This window comes from Alosa alosa, chromosome 7 (genome assembly GCF_017589495.1).
Source record: "Alosa alosa isolate M-15738 ecotype Scorff River chromosome 7, AALO_Geno_1.1, whole genome shotgun sequence".
Lineage (NCBI taxonomy): Eukaryota > Metazoa > Chordata > Actinopteri > Clupeiformes > Clupeidae > Alosa > Alosa alosa.
The window spans coordinates 20,928,231-20,947,870 of NC_063195.1; the positions used below are offsets into that span (position 1 = coordinate 20,928,231).

The 19,640-nt window shown below is 42.3% G+C and overlaps 2 protein-coding genes across 4 annotated transcripts; one reads left to right on the forward strand and one right to left on the reverse strand.

Annotated features, from left to right (window-relative positions):
- Positions 1–12,900: 12,900 nt before the first annotated feature.
- On the reverse strand, positions 12,901–18,985 carry LOC125298161 (alpha-lactalbumin-like). Of its 3 annotated transcripts, none has more exons than XM_048248873.1 (4): positions 18,615–18,985; positions 18,454–18,514; positions 18,298–18,348; positions 12,901–12,996 (listed from the first exon to the last, which is right to left on the reverse strand). In XM_048248873.1, the coding sequence occupies exons 1-4, from the start codon at positions 18,769–18,771 to the stop codon at positions 12,972–12,974; spliced, it is 294 nt and encodes a 97-aa protein (XP_048104830.1). In that variant the 5' UTR covers positions 18,772–18,985; the 3' UTR covers positions 12,901–12,971. The 3 variants fall into 3 exon arrangements, with proteins under 3 accessions (XP_048104830.1, XP_048104829.1, XP_048104828.1); XM_048248872.1 differs by lacking the exon at positions 12,901–12,996 and adding an exon at positions 17,758–17,944; XM_048248871.1 differs by lacking the exon at positions 12,901–12,996 and adding an exon at positions 17,758–17,963.
- On the forward strand, positions 13,355–16,801 carry LOC125298160 (small integral membrane protein 28-like). Its single transcript, XM_048248870.1, has 2 exons — positions 13,355–13,722; positions 15,707–16,801. The coding sequence occupies exons 1-2, from the start codon at positions 13,612–13,614 to the stop codon at positions 16,127–16,129; spliced, it is 534 nt and encodes a 177-aa protein (XP_048104827.1). The 5' UTR covers positions 13,355–13,611; the 3' UTR covers positions 16,130–16,801.
- Positions 18,986–19,640: the final 655 nt, after the last annotated feature.

Sequence of the window (19,640 nt, forward strand, 5' to 3'; positions counted from 1 at the left end):
GCCACTTTTATTATTATAGTTTAATTATTTTTGGTGGTATCCTTAGTCGGTACGTTTCGGAGGTTGTGGTAGGCTGCGCAATCGGTCTGCTGCGTCCTCACGAGCTCGACGTTTAAAGTACACCGGGTAGGGGGATCCACTGAAGACTAGTGAGGTTAGTTAGTTTTTTTTTAAAATTGGTAAGTAGGGTTGGGGTGTAGCAGCGAATCTCCCAGTCCTCCGGTACTCTGTTTTTGTCTTGATTTTGTACTGCATTGCATATAGCTTACTGTAGTGTTTAAACAGGCTGAGGTTGGTTGCAGTGATTTTCGGGGCTTTTGCCCATTCGTGTGTAACTTTTCCTCAACTTGTCAGTAGCCTATTGTGGCGTGGTCATTTTGGGGATTTTGCTGACTTTGTTTAGATTTTGTAGTCGTGTAGCAGCCTGTAGGCCTAATTTGTTTTTGTTTTATTTTGGATTGTTCGGCTATATTAATCATGTCTGTGGCTCTCAATTTTTTGAAATTGAGTTATCCGCTAATGACACGCCTAAAACAAAGTGTAAAAACTGTCCTGCTACCAGTTTTGGTAGAGAAAAGGGTTCTGCCTCCTGTTGATATGAGGGAATCTATCCGTTTAAAGGAGCTTTCGATTCGGGAGAGAATTGGATAACGAGAGAATTGTTGCGCTTAAAAGCCACAGAGAATGAGCTAGAGATTAAACGTTTGGAGTTTAGATCTAAGCAAGAGAATATTGACATTCACATTGGATCTTTTGACGTTAGTAAAAACATTAGGCTTGTGCCACCTTATATTGAGCGAGATGTGGAAAAATATTTTCCGCACTTTGCGAAAGTTGCGTCCACATTGAAATGGCCCAAAGAGGACGCTTCTAATTCAGTCAGTCTTAACTGGCAGAGCTCAGGAGGTTTATTCATCACTGTCACTTGAACAAAGTGCCGATTATGATTTGGTTAAGGAACATGTTATTCGCTGTTACCAACTGGTTCCCGAAGCATACAAGACAGCGCTTTCGGCAGTTTAGAAAGACGGAGCGTCAGACTTATGTCGAGTTTGCACGCGAGAAAGAGGCTTTATTTGATCGGTGGTCTTAGTTCATTCACACAGGAGTCCAATCTACCAGTCGCTCAGAGCAGGCATGTTTCTACTGTAAGAGGCCTGGGCACTTAGTGGCAGAGTGTCCTGCGTGACACTGGTGCTGCGCAATCGTTCATCTTGCACGGTGTTCTACCTTTTGTCTCGAAGAACAAAAACTTCCGAGAATGTGTTGGTCCGTGGCTTCGAGATGGGCTTTACTGTCGTTCCGCTCCATCTCATTGACTTAAAATCCAGTGTGATTACCGGCAGCGTTGCTGTTGGAGTTTGTCAATCGTTGCCCATTTCTGGCATTTCATTTATACTGGGCAATGATTTAGCTGGCGGCAATGTGTGAAATTGTGTGGGTTCTAAAGTTCTCCATCGGGTGGTTGCTGTGCCTGGCAAGCCAGCAGACCATAGGTGCGTGGAGAAGAATCCCAAAGGTATACCTTCCCGCGCTACTACATGCGCTGTGTCTAAAGTGAATTTGAATCTCAACTCCCCGGGGAAGGGAGAAAGCTCGTCCTCTCTCGTTCATTTCAATTTTTGTGATTGTTTTTCTAATTTGAAGAAATCTTGCCAGCCCTTATCCACAGATCGACACTTTAAAGAGGGCGATAAAGTGCGTGTGCAACTTCCTTTCCCTGCCCGTTTCAGTGGTCCGTATGTGGTAAAGCACAGACCATTTGAACCTGCATGAAAGGTGCTTGAAAGCATCTGATGCATGGAGCTTGATCATGCAGCCTTTTAACATCAAGATCAAGCTGGTACTGATAAAGTTACTATATTTATTAGTACCTTAGTCAATGTTTTTATGTCTGCTGTTACTTTGTAACTGTTGTCATGTGTTTTTTTTTTTTTTTTTTTTGTTTTTGTGTGTTTTGTGTGTTTGTTCGTGTTTCAGAATACAGCCTTTCTGTACATTTCTGTCTTGGAAAGTGTGTTGCACGCATCACTGCTGGTGGGGTGTTTGTGCATGGCAGACGAGTCACCATTTTGGTATGGGGGTGTTACGTCCCTCCACTACCTTTGGTGGTGCTGTTTCCTTCACTGTTGCTGTCTCCTTAATTGTGTGCAGGTGTGACCTGTTAGGAGTGGGCGGAGCCACCTTTAAATATCTGTGCAGCTGTGCAGTCCATGAAGACTTGTGTTCCGCTACCACGCCTATTGTTGGTCTTCCTGTGTTGGTCCTATTCTGTTATAGTTAAACTCCCTTTTTCTGTTTTGTAATTTACCCCATTGTTTAAATAAACCCCTAGACAAAACGAGCCCAATTGACATTTTTGTCAGTCTATGTTGTGGCCAGTGCACCTGGTCATAACTGTGTGTGTGTGTGCTTTTTGTAAGCTCTATTCACCACCTGCATTTGTTTGGACCAGAAGAGACATGTTCAGCTACATTGCATCACATTTGCCCATTTCATAAGATGCCACCAGTCCTCAGGAGAGACAGAAACAGGAAGCTGTTTCACCCTGCCAATTAAGATCAATCATTAACATCAACGAGGCAGGACACCTGGACACTGAAATGGGCTTATGCGTGTGTGTGTGCGCGTTGAAAGTTTTGTGAATCCACATTATAACTGTGCATGTACTTGTGTATTTCTTGTACTTGTGTGTTTTCTTTCTCCTTTGTTTATCCTTGAATGATTCAAATTCAATGGGAGCCTATCTAGAGACATTTTGTTTATCCCCTGGTGTGTTTCTCTATTGGGGGGGGCTGCTGCTATCATTTGGTCAAATGCAAATTAGGGTGCTGGAGGATGAGCTTCATGAGTTAGAACAACAGCTCACTCCCCTCTCTGTTGTTGTGAAGCCTGTGTCTCTCTTGATGCGCATCATTGAAAAGAATAAAGCCTGTTTCCTGTTTGACCTTCACCCTGTCTGAGTTTCCAGATAACTCTGGTAGGCCTACTAGGAAAATTACCATCAGTGTGTGTGTGCTGTCCCTTTCCCAATCACTCAGCCACCTCCTTACAGTGCAGTGTTCCTGTCAGATGGGTCTTGCATAACAGCAGTTGCCAAGAGTGATAGAACAACACTATACATAAATCTTCACTTCGCAAAATGAATTGTGAGTCAGCGAATGGCAGATTGAAAAACTAGTTGCTAGTTCTTCTTTTCTAGCATGCTCTCTTTCTGAGTGTTGGTGATTGTTCTCAAGAGTGATAGAACAACACTATAAATACATCTTCACTTCGCAAGATGAATTATGAGTCAGGGAACGGCAGATTGAAAACTAGTTTCAGAAAAACTAGTTGCTAGTTCTTTTTTATGTTCTAGCTCGCTCTCTTTTCTGAGAAAATGTTGGAGATGTCCTATGGTGACTGACACAATACTTGGCGATGAACTCAGTGACTGCCATTTTGTGGGTGACTGAGGATGGCTCTTTCGAAAAACTAGGTCCTGGCTTTTCCGAGAAAGGGTTGTCTTCATTAAGGTGTTTGACACAGTAGCTGATGGTTGTACATACATAGGAAGCATATAGACTTCTCCGGAATTGAGGACAGGAGTGAGAAAATCTGTTTGTGGTCAAGCCCTGTTGCGTAACGCCTAAGATGAGGCTTAACGATTCATGCTAAAAGAGCATCTATATTAAAAAGAAAGAAAAGAAAAACTGAATGGCTGACATGAAAATGCAAAGTGTTTCAGCTGCAGAGAGACGAGATGGGTCAGTGATTGCACTGAGGGTATTATAGTTAATCCTGCTTAAAAGGATAGCAGTTCTCTGCAATGCACATATATATGTGTCAAATTAACACCTGTGTTAATTTTCACACCAGCAAAGTGTCTATATGTATCCACACTCTATTGTTTTAACTTAACATTTTTGAAAGTGTTAAAAGTTTTTGTTGATTTAACACTCTATATTGTTAAAACTCAAGGTAACACTTTACGGTAAGGGTACATGAATTTTCATGCATGAATTAATTTATGATTTATGCATTACTTCATTCCTTTATGTCATGAATTATCAGGAATTGACATAAGTTCATAGTTTCTCATTCATGGCCTCATGCATGAACGACACATCAACTAAACCATTAGGTAAGATGGCATGAGTTCATGGCTCATGAGTTCATCATGTTTGTGGCCCTCAACTAAAGTGTGAACAATGGCATCCCAGATATAGCAAACATACACTGGGACGGAACTGGGCCACACCTACCACAACGTCCGGCACGGATCTGCATAATGGACCTGATCCGGCGTCCAAACGCACATCGGTCCAAAATTGGTCTGGATCCGTTTGACGGATCTGGTACCAATAAGGGCTAAGACTGGCCCAGTTCCGTATGGTAGTCTGTGTTACTGACGTGTTCCAGATCTGTTTATCATATGCAATACTGGTCCGCTTATTGTGTGTGGCACGGACCCGTTTATCAGACATCAGCCGGCTTTATTTGACATGTGAAATGTGATTGGTAATTAGGGCTAATTATCCTGAAAAATCTGTTTGCTACACATTTGCTAACAGGTTCGTTATAGGTTCACCCAGGCTAAAGTTAAGTAACGTTTTCCCAACAGCTCAACTGATAAACATATGCTAGGCTACAAACACAAGGGGTAAAAAAAAAACTTACACATAAGTGTCTTATTATTTTTTTTTATTCAACAACCTGGCTGTAGAAGTGCAATCCCAGACAAAGTTTACGTCGTGTTAATTCCACTGTTCCCATCGATATTCAGGCGGTCTTCCTCAGTTATCTCCATGGTCAATCTGAAACAACAAAAAAAACGCATGAGCCATTTATTCCTTTTTGAAAATAGGTTAAGTCACAATTACACTCGTTTTTTTATCATCAGTGATCCTGTTGGCGTTAGCTGTTACCAAAATAGGCTAGTTATTGTGATGGCTGTTTTGCTCAAGCTAAGCTAGTAGCCTAGCCTATATTGCTGGAAAATAATAGTATAACCTTACAGTAAAGTTATCAATCGCTCGTTTGCTTATTGTTGTCTCTGAATAAACCAACAGAGATAAAAAGCAGAAAAGCAGAGCCTACCTTGAAAAGTTGGGCTGTCCTAGTCCAGGCTGGCAAATCATGTCAAAAGATTGACAGTGAGCAAACCAAAGATTCTTGATTAACGTTACTGCTTGGACTTCTGCATGCGTGGCAAGAATATGGGGTTGTCTCATAGCACTGTTTGATCTGACACAAACAACAATTGACTACTTTACCACTGCTAGGTAATAATAAAAATAATGAAACGAGCATATGATCAATATTGAGCCAACTATATCTTCTTTTCCAGCCTTACTGTAGAAATGAAGTGGCCATGGGAACATAGTGCACCCCCATGGTTTCTAAATTTGTGCCATTCCAAAATACCTTTTTTTTTCTTTAGCAGCCAGTTGACAATGAAGTAGGGAAAGGTCAATTTAGCAGAATCAGCACCTTAATTAATATCATTACCACCTGGGTCTGCTGTGAAAAAATGGTCCTTCGGCTCATATCCGTATCACAGATTTGGGCCAAATCGGTGTTTTGTATTTTAAACGCATCTCCTGACTTCCAGTTAAGTTGCGGAAATTGGACCTGGGACAAATCTGTAAACCGGTGATAAAACAGCATTGCTAGCAGAGCTGAAACCTGTATCAGGAGCAGACCTGGCCCACAGTCAGATACCGTATGTCCGCTACAGGCGGATCTAATGGCTTTTATGCGGATCCGGCCCAAAGGAAATTGCTATCTGGGATGTGTTTAGAGAACTGCACAAGTTGTGTTCAAATCAGAATTTGAGTAGTGATGACCAATAATGATCATACTTAATCATAAATCATAATGATGTGCCCACCGTACTTAATGCTTTAGTTCATGTGTTGTTCATGTATGAGGTCACGAATGACAGACTCAACTCATGTAAAGATATTAAGGAATGAAGTCATAAATCATGAATTAATTCATGCATACTGTAAACTGTAAAGTGTTACCAAGCTCAACACTACACCAGTAAATCCTGCTGAAAGGATGGCAGTTCGCTGGGATCAGATGGTTGGGGTCTGCATGGCGGTGGCTGTTGTAGCTAGTCTGCAGCGGAGAAGAGGACTGAGAAGCGGTGGAAGCTAAGAGGTGAACCATAAGAGTCACGTTGCAAGGGAACACAAAAAAGAGGAAGAAGGTATTTTTGGACCTCGGCTTTTTAAGATGACATGGCCACTTTTACTAGGAGAAGCAGACCGGACAGACAGATGGAGGTCGAAAGGTCGACAGTAACAATCATCTTTCCATTAATCCTGACGTAGAACAGCAGTGATGATGTTGCCCGCTTTCTGGGAAGAGGCGGGAGTGTAAAGGAGTTTGCACACTGCTCCAGCAAACCCCAATAAACTCCACAAAAATGCTACCAGAGAGGTCGGTGTGCACCATCAGCCCTTGATGGTTGGTCTTTGTCAGATGGAGTTGTTCCAGTTTGACGCGTCCAAAAGTCATTCTTTTGAATTACGGTGTTGGCAATGTGAAGCTTGAAGTTTGTTTTCTAAACATTCTCAAGACTGTAATCAATTACGGCCAAATTTAGAATGTTATCATTTTCTGGTACAACGTGAAAGCACCATCAGAATGACGTAGACAACCCATCCAAAAGACCTCTTCTTTTATAAGGTGCACTTCCGCCTTATCAGTCACTATCAGCTGACCAATAGCGTTGATGGATATTAACCCTTGTGTTGTCCTCAAATCTTACCAACACTCTTTATCCTTGGGGTCAATTTGACCCCAGCTAAATAAACCCTCAGAAAATGATTATAATTCATATTGTTACCCAGTTTTTTTTGTGACAGGTACTTAACAAGAGTGTAATAACCACCATCAAAAGCCCTACAAAACAATCCCACCCCCCCCACACCCCTTTATGAACCTTGGAACCTTGGCTGGCAATATTGCCCATCCAGTGTCAGCAGCCCAAAGGCTTGCTGTTGCTTCCCCTTTTGACTTATACAGTCCTGCCAAAATGACTTATATGTAATAAGTACTTGTGTATGTAATAATGATAATAACAATATGTTCTCATACTATTCAAATAATAATATCCATAATGTGTCAAATATTCATGTATCTTATGTTTCATACAGCTGGGATCAAACTGACCCCAAGGAACATCAATGTACAAAATATTTGTACAGGACATTGAAAACATATTATTGTAGAAATTTCATGCTAACTCTGTTGTACCATTCAATTGAGGAAAAGCCATGAAACATGAAGCAAAAAAAATTAACCATATATTTTATGATGTTAAACGTTGCTTGGGGTCAAATTGACCCCAAGGATAACAGGAGGGTTAATCAGCAGGGTAGGGCAAGTCAGAAATGTATACTGGACAAGGGGAACTGCAGCTACAGGCAGAGGACCCCTTCTCAAGTGGTCCATGTGTTGCATGTGGGCTGTGTTTCTCCCCTTCAGGGCTTTGGTGTAAAATAGCTGTCTGGTCTCAGTCAAATTTCCCTGAATAAACAAATTATTATTATTATTATTATTATTATTATTATTATGTTTCTCCCCTTGTACTGTGTCTGAAATAAACAACTGTTTACTTGTATATTATCATTTTGTTTTATTTTGTTAACTTTGGTCAGTGAAAGCTGTGTTTTAAAAATGTGCTTTAAATACAATTTATTGACTTACCACTTGCTTACTGAACTGTAGCCTAAAGTCTCTGCTCTGGGGATTGGAAAAGGAACGCAGATTGTGAGCGATTCCCCTTCTCGTGTCTCGTGTCTCGTGCCTCATGTCTCATGTTCAGGTCTGTTACGCGTCATGCGTCACTCACTACAAAACACGACTGCAACAGATGCCCCAAATATTACCATATGCTTTCATCATTTGACCCTGTTTTTGTCTTTTGGGAAAATAGGTTAAACTCCGAAAAAGTCTCTACCTACTTTCGGTCATTTCAACTCTGAATGGCCTTTATCCTCGTCCTGTCATTCGAACTCTGAATGGCCTCTACAGGGTTCATCTCTTTTACACTCTGAATGGCCTCTACGCCATTTTCCTCTGCCTGGAGCTGACTCTCATATGCGCACACACACATGTGTGTGCAGGCATGCATGTGCACATGCAGATAGACTCTTGAACACTGTCCCTCGTAATTATTTTAAATGGCATATTTAATTATGCGTACACACACACATACACACTCTCAGTTCCACCACAACATAAACATTAATCACACATATATTATGTGCTCACAGATTTACACACTTAATCACACACACACAGGCTTAAATGGACGGATAAACACACACACATATGCACTCGCAGATTATATGGGAATCAACGTGAGAATCGACCCCATTTCAGAATCCCACTGTCTAGTTGTGAGCACCACCATCAGTGTTGACAGCAGGCTGACCTGGACTCTTCCCCTTTCTCCCTGACTTGCTCTATCTATCTATCTATCTATCTATCTATTCAATTAAATTCAATTAGCTTTATTGACATTACTAGCTCTCTCTTATATATATATATATATATATATATATATATATATATATATATATATATATATATATATATATATATATATATATATATATATCCCTTTCTATCTCTCTCTCCCTCTCTCTCTCACTCCCATTTCCCCTCCGTCTGTCTGGTTCAGAGGTCAGAGGTCGGGCGGCTGGCCCGCTGTGTCCCGTCCTGCTCTGTCTGATGTCTGTGTCTGGTGACATGTTGGGTCTGGTGCAGTGTCGGGGCAGGGCCCTGGGGAACACCCAGTGGAGAGCTGGACGGATGGACGGCTGGACGGAGACAGACAGACGGCTGGATGGATGGACGGAGACAGACAGACGGATGGATGGATGGACGGAGACAGACAGACAGATGGATGGTGTAATTGTGGCAGGAAGAGGCATGTAGGGTAACTGAGACGGGTGGCTGGTGGGGTGGATGGAGAGAGAAAGAGAGAGGGGGGGGGGTAGAGATGTGAAGAGACCGAGAGTGATGATGCCACATTTGATGACCTAGATGGGTGGCTCACACACACACACACACACACACACACAAACACAGACAGACACGCACACAGACACACACACACACACACACACACACACACACACACACACACACACACACACACACACCTGGGCCAAAACCCTCATGAGCCATGACCTAGTCTGATCTGCTGCTCTGGCGGAAATGGATCACCTGGATGAGGGCAGCCTGGACAGACAAGGGACATTAACGGATTTCATGAACGGAGGCCCCTTCCCTGTGTGTGTGGGGTTTCTGTAATCTTTGGCAGTGCACCAGCAAATATTAAAGGGGCAGTATGCAAAAATGTACCACTTTTTGAAGAACATTTTCATTAGCAAATACCGACATTAGAATTTTTATTTTTATAATTTATATTTTTCTAATTTATTTACAATTACATTTTTTATAATTCCAGTTTTTCTTGGTCGCTTTGGTGCATTTCTCAAATCATAATGCACGTTTGCACAACAGTGCTTCTCAAAATGCAAACTGGACCACATAGTGGATAACCTGCAAAAATATGTATCTTTCTCAAAATGCTTAGTTTATGCCTCAAAGCAAATATTTATGCCAACAAAATGGTAAGTGCAATTCATGATGCCATTGTTTATTTCAAGATAGTCAAACTGTTTTGTCTTGTCGTCAATATGACAGTTTACACTGTAAGCATTTTCTAATGAAAAATGTATAAGGCAGCACTATTTTCTATTTCAAAACTACAAAGTTACACATTATTACAAAGTTACCACTGTTGTCACGTTCTTGTTCTAGTTTTCTGCATTTCAAATGACACAGTGGAAGTGGGAATTATTGTGTGTGGAGGGGGTTGATTGCGAGACAGTGGATATGTTTCAAAGTTTTTTCTGTTGACAAGACCTGTAGAGGCCATTCAGTGTTCGAATGACAGGACGAGGATAAAGGCCATTCAGAGTTGAAATGACCGAAAGTAGGTAGAGGCTTTTTCGGAGTTTAACCTATTTGTCCAAAGACAAAGAGAAAGAGTGCAAGAGGTGTGCATGAGATGTTGTGCAGCTGCAGAGCATGTGACGTTGATACGTTGGAAAATAGTTGATTAGTCATAAAGATGAGCAATACTCTCAGCTAGTGTTTGATGTAAACAGAAAAAAGAGGAACAATAAAAAAAAAGTGAATGAAAAGACATGAATGAGTAAAAAGAAAAGTCGACCCCATGGCAGTCTAACAGGGAACAAAGCTTTTAGAAGGGGAAGTGGACAAAACGGAACGAAACAACCAAAATAAATAAATCCATGAGAAGGGAACAGCGTGTTACTCGCACTTTGCCACTGTGCTGTGTCCTACAGTACCGGCGGACACTAACTGGGCAGAACATCAACCTAATCGGCTACAACATTTTTATATCTGCTTTTGGGATTTGGACACCACAGGGAGGCCATGGCGCCATCAGCGATTTGGACATTTGGGAGGGCAGGGGAGGAGAGGCACATGTCCCTGTCTGGTCTTGTTTTATTTATTTATTTGTTTGTTTGTTTGTTTGTTTGTTTGTTTTATTTTATTTTTCCATTAAACTCTCAGAGGCACAACAGTGTCGTTGAGGAAGCACAGAAAGTACTCAAAGTCAAAGTTCAAAGTCTAGCCTGGCCAGACATACAAAGGCCATCCTATATCTTTGAAATGTATAGTCTGGAATCGAACCATTTACCATAGACAGTCAATAAAATACTAGCAAATAATCCAAGGGGACCTCAGAGAGAATTGTCTTTCAAACTGCCTAAATTGTAAAGTGTACAAGTGCAAGTGTTCGCAATAGGCCAGCATCCTTACAGCTTGGTGTATGACCATATCCGCCCAGGCTTCTGTATCCGGGGCAGGCAAACGGCAAATACATCCTTCTTCGAAAGGAATTACTTAAGTGCATTGTGTTGCTCAACTTTCAAAGAAAAGCACAAGTCCAACTCCTCCAAAGTTGACGCCAGATTCAAACAACCGCTCTTCGTTAGCCATAGACACCTTCCTTGTTATTCACCGTCACAGGACTGTCGTTATCCTGTTAAGCCAGCCTTAAGACTCTCTAACAAATTATAGTGCTGTGATTGGATGAAGTCCACGGCGTCAGCCAATAGAAATTCCTATGGTTTGATACTAGACGTACAGGCTGAGCAAATTAATTTGCCGCCGCTAGGGTGCATCTAGATTTCTAGGCTAACTCGTGTCCAGATTGGAATCAATTTGGGCCATTGGCAGAACCTGCTGTGGAAAGGGGAAGTGATGAGATCAGATCACAGACATCTGTTTGGAGAGTAAGATGGTCCAACCTGGGGTGTATTCCAAGTACGTGGTTTAGTGACAACCCTGGGTTAGTTAACTCAGAGTATGGGGTAAACCTCCTAATAGAAGAGCTGTGTGGCTTCTTTTTCCTAACAAAACAATGCCATAGGGCTCTTGTTGTAGGAGGTTTACCACTTACTCTGAGTTAACTTACCCAGGTTTGTCACTAAACCACGTACTTGGAATACCCCCCTGACCTGCATAGCACAGCTGGGTCAGGGGAATATAGCATTTGATCAGAGATTACAGGCGATCAAGCCTAGTCATTGGTATCATGTACTATGTGAAATCAAGACTATTAGTACTTACTCTGTGAGTATACTTCTGTGAGTATGTGAGTATACTAACAGTCTAGGGTAAAGACAAACTAAACCTTTTACAAGGACATAACTACAAAAGGTAATCCAACCTTCCTTTGGCTCTTTTAGAAAATGGAAACAATGCAAAGTCTACTCAAAGCTACTCAAAGATAAATGCTTGTTATAAAAAAAATCAATAAATTGCTCTGTCTGTCTATCTGTCTGTCTGTATTTGTGTCCGACTCCTAACATGTGGCTGTGCTGAAATGGTGCAGATGTCTCCACACACCCCCTGAGGAGAAAAACATCAGCTCATGCCAGGGGTCCTCCATGCATCTCCTTTATCCTGATGTACTGTAGCTATTTTAAAATAGACTAGACAGATAATAGAGGGCAAGCAGCACAACAGAGGGAGAGCTTTGTGGGGTTTTATTATGCTCTTCTTGCTATTTGTTTATTGTTTGTTTGTTTGTTTCACTAATTATACCTGAAAGTATTAAAAGTCACATTACAGTGACAGCTGCAGTTAAACGGGGCCTGACTCTGTTAAGGCCGGTTTACAGCTGCCTATGACTGATCTAGTAAGTGTTGGTGAGGAACTATTGATTTGAAGCTGAAATAACATTTAACAAACTCCGAAACGCTCATTTGATTGTGATGAGTGCAATGCAGTGGTGGGCAGTCCAAGGAGGAGGTTTACTGTAGATCGTATAAGCTCTGTAGTGTAGTCATCACTTCAAAGATGTCATTTGTGACTGGGAGAACATAATATACTGTTTAAAGAAATGACTGCATTTAACTTTCAGAAAGTGACAGGTATCGTCTGATCTTGCCTACGTTACCATTGAAGGTTTTTCAATTAATTTAAAAAAATGCTATAAGGCTTAGTGAAATATTTGATTTTGAGGGCATGACAATACATATTCCCCATCCTTGTTATTGCTTTTTATCACTCTTCCCTGAGAAACAATTTGTGTGTTGCCATGCATGGACAGCCACTGATTACATATATATATGCCTGAGTGTTTATTTATAATTTGAGTTTGGACAATGGCCATTGGATGATGGACCAGTAAATGGGTAACTTGAGAGATGACTGAGCCTGAGCTTCCCTGAGTCTTCGAATAGGGAACACATTTTATTAACATTTTATTTTATTAACATTGGATGATACAATTCTAGACTTTACACGTAACAGGATAAAATATTGAACGAATTGCATTTCGTTGTGGTTGTGTGGCAGTCCACGTGGGCGAGATTCAACTGACTCCGCAAAACAAAGCAGTCCGCGCGCTCATCCCTCCAAACTCAACAGATGTTTGTGACAGTGTACCTAGAAGTTCAAAGTGAATCTGATTACCACACACACAGTATTGCACACATACACACAGACACATACATGCTCTTCGGTTTGCACAGCTGTCAGGGTTATAAATGGGGTTTCAGAAGTGTGCTACACGTGCTTGAAGTTTTTTCTTTTTTTGGAGAACCACGCCCCTATACAGTGGCACGGTTGGCTATAAAAACCGACACCCATGGCTCGCTTGCATCCATGGCGCTGTAGGCTATAAATACAGACCAAATCCTGATGCATGCAGCTGTGTAAATCCCCTTCGTGAAAATTGCCTTGCGGCTTTTTTGCCTTGCGGCTTTGCCCCCGCGCGGTGTCATTGGCCGCCAGCTGCCCTGGATACTGGTGGATCTGCATGTGTGTGCGTGTGAGTTGCCGCTTATCACGCCACATCCCCTCCCTCGCGATTACAATCGTCTCCCACTCGTTTATCCGGCGGTTTCCCGCGCGGGTGGGTGTTGTTTTCTGTCTCTCTCTCCTTCCCACATCAGACTTCGTTCTGTCAGTCCACACGGCCGGTCGTGGTTCCACGCTCTTGTCCTCTCAGGAGGCATTCGCTACTGTCTCCGCCACGACTTTGCTTGCGCCACCAGCACCATGCGGACTCTGAAAGAGAGTAGTTGGATGAAATTTGGACCGGCCGGCCGGGGAACCTACGACTGGGTGACGGGGGCTCCATCGCCACCTCCTCTGGAGAAGCAACTCCAGGTGAGTAAAGTTCCCATTGCTCGAAGCTTCTGCCACAATCAACTTTCTTGAGGCCATTAAGGTATATTTAGACAAATTTGATTAGATTATCATTGATCAAATCCTTAACCCCAAATCAACAGGTGTAAAAAAAAGAAATTAGAAGAAATGTAAATCTTGGTAATCAGTGTGGCCATTGGTGTAACACACGCAGGGCAAAGTCTTTCACAGCAGTGCAATGTCTTTCAGAAATATATTTTTTACAAGGTTAAATCCACCATGTCGCCTGTAATGTTGTGAAATTGAGCAAAGATACTGGGTAGGCAGTAGGCTTGAGGGAGACACGAGTTCTGTCGAGTGACATTTTCAGCACCGCGTGCGCTGTCCATGGCGCTTACTCGCGCAGCTGGTTTAAACTCGGCAATTCAAGTTCAAGTTCAAAGGTGAGTTAAAGGAGACGTCATGGATTTCGCAGGAAGTCGTGTTTGTTTATGATTTATCTTTATATTTAAATGTATTAGCAGACGCTTTTGTACATAAAAAACATACATGTAAAAACATACAAACGTAGCCTACATTATATTTTAAGGACCAACGAAAACACGGCAAAGAGGTAGCTCACCCCTAGGCTATTCCCAGAGAAATTCCACCCAGGCGTTCGTTTTTGATTCGGGGCAGGCTGCCCCCACTATATGTTTCCAGTTTTCGGAACCGGGGCTTTTTTGTAGACAGTGTAATCACGGAATCGGCAGCTAGCGGTCGTGAGGAGACGATTGCTGAATGTGACAAAAAAGGGCTTGAAATCGCGTAAAATCTCTGACTGCACCACCACCTGCACTTAATCGTCTCTTCACTACAAATACACATAATCTAGCCTACATTCTTCTCTTTTAGACTTGCAATCAAACTTTTAATTAGGCTACTATAAAAAATATATATTATTTCATTATTTGTGCAATTAGCGGTGGTGGGCCTGCATTGGAAGACACTGAATAGTTTTCTGCAAGGATTTAGTGATTTAGTTGACAAACTGCGATGCCACATAGGCTGGAAAAATCCAGACTTTCACGAAGTGAATAGAGTCTGGAGACTCTTGATTGGGAAACGTTTACAACACTTGCATCTCGACGGACACTAACTTTGAAACCCAGCCTTACCAATCACATTGAGATTCCTAACAACACTTCCTACTTCGCCTAAACTTTACAAACTGACAATAAACAGCATTAACATTAAGGAAACAATGTATGTGGGTCTACCTTTGCTGTAAATACATTTCTGTATTTTTCCAACACATTTTTCTTGTCTGGGGGAATCGGTTATGAACTATGGTGTTCTAAACCTTCTTGAAAGAAGATGGGCGGGGCCAGGCTAGATGCAACTGGCAGTAATGGTGGACCCTCAAACCAAATTCCTGGTTCATTTGGGGATATTGGAGTGCGCCGCAGAGTGCCCGAGGATTGAAAACAGGGCCAGAGTCATCAGGCGAGAGAGGGCGGCATTATGTGATTAGTGATTAGACGCGGATGGAGGTTCCGCGTGAAATATGGGACACGCTTAACTAGACATGAAAAAAAAAAAACGTCTCAAGGTCACGGTCACTCATACTGTTGTGGTTTGTTCATTCAGTGACGTAGGCCTATCTGAGAGCTGTGTTGGGCGCCGTAACCACTTTGCTGATTGCACTGTCAAAATAATTCCACACAGAGTGCCAAGGCTGATCATCCGGCGCCGAATGGCACAGCCTAAAATACAAAGTCAATTCCAGTCTGGAGAACACAGACACTTAGACCCACTTTCAGTGCATGTTGACAATGATATCCTCACCATATCCTCACTGTTGATTGCCACTACAGCAAAACGAGGACTTGGCCTCACCATGCATTAACTGAATCAATGTACTCGCTCGCTAATGACATATAAAAGGTAATTGATAGGCCTGATATGTGTCGATGCGTTAATTGGTTGTTACTATGTTAACTTTTACATATTGTTTTCATTTAAGGGTTACCATTGGAACGAGCTCTCCAACAATGAGGACACCAGTTCTGAGATTATCCTCTACATCGTCCTGTCTGCAACGACCCTTCTCGCTCTCTGCATCTTGGTGTTACTTCTCTATCGTGGGTGCTCGCGGAGCAAGCTGAGCCTCGCCAACGTCATCGCGCTGGACTTCCAGGACGCCGAGAGCGGAGTCGAGATCCTCTCCTCGCTCACCGGCAAGTCCGAGAGGCTTCCGAGCACCAGTTCCGACGTGTCCGACGGCGTTTTCCTCATGGTGTACCTGCCGCCGCCCTACGAAGAGACGCTCACCAAGATCACGCGGGCCGCAAGCCTAACCAGCTCCAAAGACGTTGACTTCATGAAGATAGAGGACCTGGAGGCCAAGCTCTGCCCGGAAATTAAATCCAGCGGGCGCTACGTGTGACTGTTGGGGTAGTGGGGCTCAAATTAACCATTCAACCGCTAATTTCAGTTAAGATTTCTGTCAATCTTCATTTGTTTTTTCGCAGATTTAATGCCCAACAGTCGATAAGCAATGCTGAGTAGCCACGAAAAGGAGAACGAATTGTGCTGGACAATGGGGTTCCAACCTCAGCCTAATGTATGGGATGCTGGAAACCACACCATTGTCTTTGGATTAGACTACTTAATAACCACCTGAGCAGCCAGCAGGTATTGCTCTTGCATGGGGCCACGGGACAACTCACTCTCCGGAGAATGGTCGACTATGAGACGTAGTCCTAGGAAGTAAGACTGTGATGAGGTATTGGGGTAGACATGTGTAATCTGGTCCAGTGCAGGGGATCAACTCATGGCTGTGTGCAACATACTTTGGTCATATTAGTCCTTTTAGCTTAACGAATGTCAGTTTTCACTTGGTCATTCAGGCTTGAGACAAGTCTGTTTCAAAATGCAAGGGAAGATGTCGGGTCAAGTTAGCTATTATACTTAAAGTGTAATGCCCATTTTCCATTTAATTTTTACTTCCACCCATAATTTATCTATCTATCTATCTATCTATCTATCTATCTATCTATCTCTTTGCATCATCATCTGATTGTGTCTGCATAATGTGAATGTATAACATTGATTGTAACATACCATAGATAACATGTAAACAACATGTTTGCTATTTTTTAAATAAAGTGTTTAGATTCACATACTGCCATGTGTATGCCAATTAGCCAATTAACCACATTACATTAGAACACATAGACTAAAGCATTTCATTCATAAGGAACCATTCACACAATATACCACTCCACCATGTCAGTGAAAACCAGGTCTCAACTTACACGGTAAACTACGTCGATTCATAAAGGATATTTAAGAAGTAGCCCAACTAGTTTCTCCTTAACTCTACAACTATGTTGACAGTCATGGTACTGTTTAGCTGTCGCTAGTCTATGTTTTTTCAAAACAGTAACCTTTTAAAGACCATTCAAAGAGCACTCCATGGGAATTGTTCCTGCTTTTTGGGGTAAAATGTGTAATCTGTAATGTATAGCCTATGTATTTCAGTGGCCCATTTCCTTATTCTTTGTTTGAAAAGTTGAACACAATGTAGGACAATTATTTTCAATAAGCTACAATGTGGTTTCACATTTCCCTTTCATAGCCTCCTGAGGCGTTGATCCTCTCCGGACACAGAAACATGACCTGTGCCTTCTCTTCTCCCTTTGACTGAGACAATAGGTCAGCAATAATCCAGAAAAGTCAGCTTTAGTTTTACATTTAAGAATGAGCAAACGGGGTATCTCTCTCTGTGTGTGTGTGTGTGTGTGTGTGTGTGTGTGTGTGTGTGTGTGTGTGAGAGAGAGAGAGACAGGGAGAGGAAGAGAGGGATTTTGTGAAGCGACCAGTTGAATGAATTGAGATTGTTACAGTACAAAGGGACGCCTCTATAACACCTTTCATCTGACCTGGGGGCAGTAGTCAGAAACGTCTCTCAACCAACCCCTCTGTGCTATCTCCATCTGAACAATTTGTCTATTTGAATTGGACAAACTCCAAAAAACTCAAAAAATAAATTTTGCAGAAATCTATGCGTTTTATTATTTCTTTTGAGAAGGCGTGATTGCGTAGAACTGTTGCAATTTTACTACTCTACAAAATGCAAATAGGGAATGATTGCATTTATCCTACTCTTACAACATGGCCTTGAGTTGCTCACTGGCAGGCGGCAAAGAACTCCTTGTACTTTACAGCGCTGCATTCCGGCTGGAACAACAGCGCCATCCTGCGACAAGAGAGAAAAGCTAAACAGATGTTGGCATAGCTACAAACTGGCAGCTTGTGGGGCATGCAAAGAAAACACGGCGCTAGATAGGCTAGGTTTGGTTATTCATGGCAATCACCATTAAATACGTTTAAAACAAAAAATGTACATAATAACATACAAAAATACCGTGTTTATTTTAGGAAATAACCCCGATTATATAACTAAGCGATGTTGCAGACAATAAGCCGCATTTATTTATAGGCGAAGCGATTCAGGCTACTGCAATGTCCTTTCCTCAAACAAGATGACAGGCCGACTTGAACACTTGCCGTTAGTACTGTAAGCTATAGCCTTATTTCTGCTATACTCACATTTTCTTTAAGAGAGCCTTGGCCTCTGTTTGTTCATCAGGGTTGGACATCCTGTTTATGAGATATAAAATATCCGACATGAGAAGAAACATGTGTTGTGATAATTCCTTCTTTGCAAACAACCACAGTGGCCTATGTTATGTTCATCCCACTTACATTTTGGGTATAATTTTTACAGCGCAGGCGATATCATCAGCAATGTCATCATCCAGAAAGGCTTAGGGGGGAAAATAAAATACTGTAAGAATTGAGCTGACAATGACATTATTGCATCCTAAATGGCAACGTAATATTAGGCTATGACTTTTTTAAGTTACCTTGGCAGTCCATCTGACAGATGTTCAGTGATGGCACGGAACTAGAATTGCACATGACGCGGTCGCTCAGCTGGAAAATGCCGTAGAGGGTCCACAGTTCTCCGCGCTGCTCAGCCGACTCCTCGCTGCTCGGCCGACTCCTCGCTGCTGCTGCCATCACCAGGTCCCTTCTCGGACTTTGAGCCCATGAACATGGAAATTGGAAACCGCGAGCCTCCAGCACCGGCTGACCGTCTACCCCAGCGGCGCCCTCCTTGGCTTCCAGAACCCTTGGAGTCTTGGGGAACCGTTAGCTGGTTCTTAGCGCTGGTGTTGAACCCAGAGGTGAGTTCAACGTGGCAAACGACTTGAAGGCAAACAAATAAATAAAATAAAATGTTGCCTGAAAACAAGTGACTTGTTGCCCTTTATAGGCCTAGATCGCAGCTCAAAGTCCATTTGAAGCCCAATAATAGTCAGTCAGTCATTCTTTTTCTTTGCTGTTTATGTTATACCAGCAACATATCCGTCATAAGACTGGCAGCCTTAACCCTCTTACCCCCACAAGCACGCTATAGCCTATATGCCTCTTTGTCAGATGTCCTGTCCTCCTGTACAGGTGTCAATTGAAAATATTTACTGAACGTCCAGAATAACATAGTCCACACTCTGTTAGACCCAGTGTTCAGAGCTTTGTAAGTAATTAACACGTTTGTGTTCAAGGGTGGTCCACACTCTGCTGATTCAATTCACGGAACAGAACAGAAGACAGTTAACAAAAACAGTAAGCTAAACTCTGTGTCATGTCGGCCCAGACATAAGAAAACCCGCCCATGCAGAGATTGTATCTCTGCAGGATTCATGTAAGGCAGTGGTCCCCAAACTTTTTCTTCCGAGGGCCAGCTCACTATGCCTGGCTCTAAGAGAGGGCCAGAGACTCGGAGTATATCAACCATAAATAGCTTAGTGCTGTGAACAACAGCAGTCTACCTTAATTGAATATTCCATTACATTTAATCATAGGCTACTGCAATTTAATACCATTGC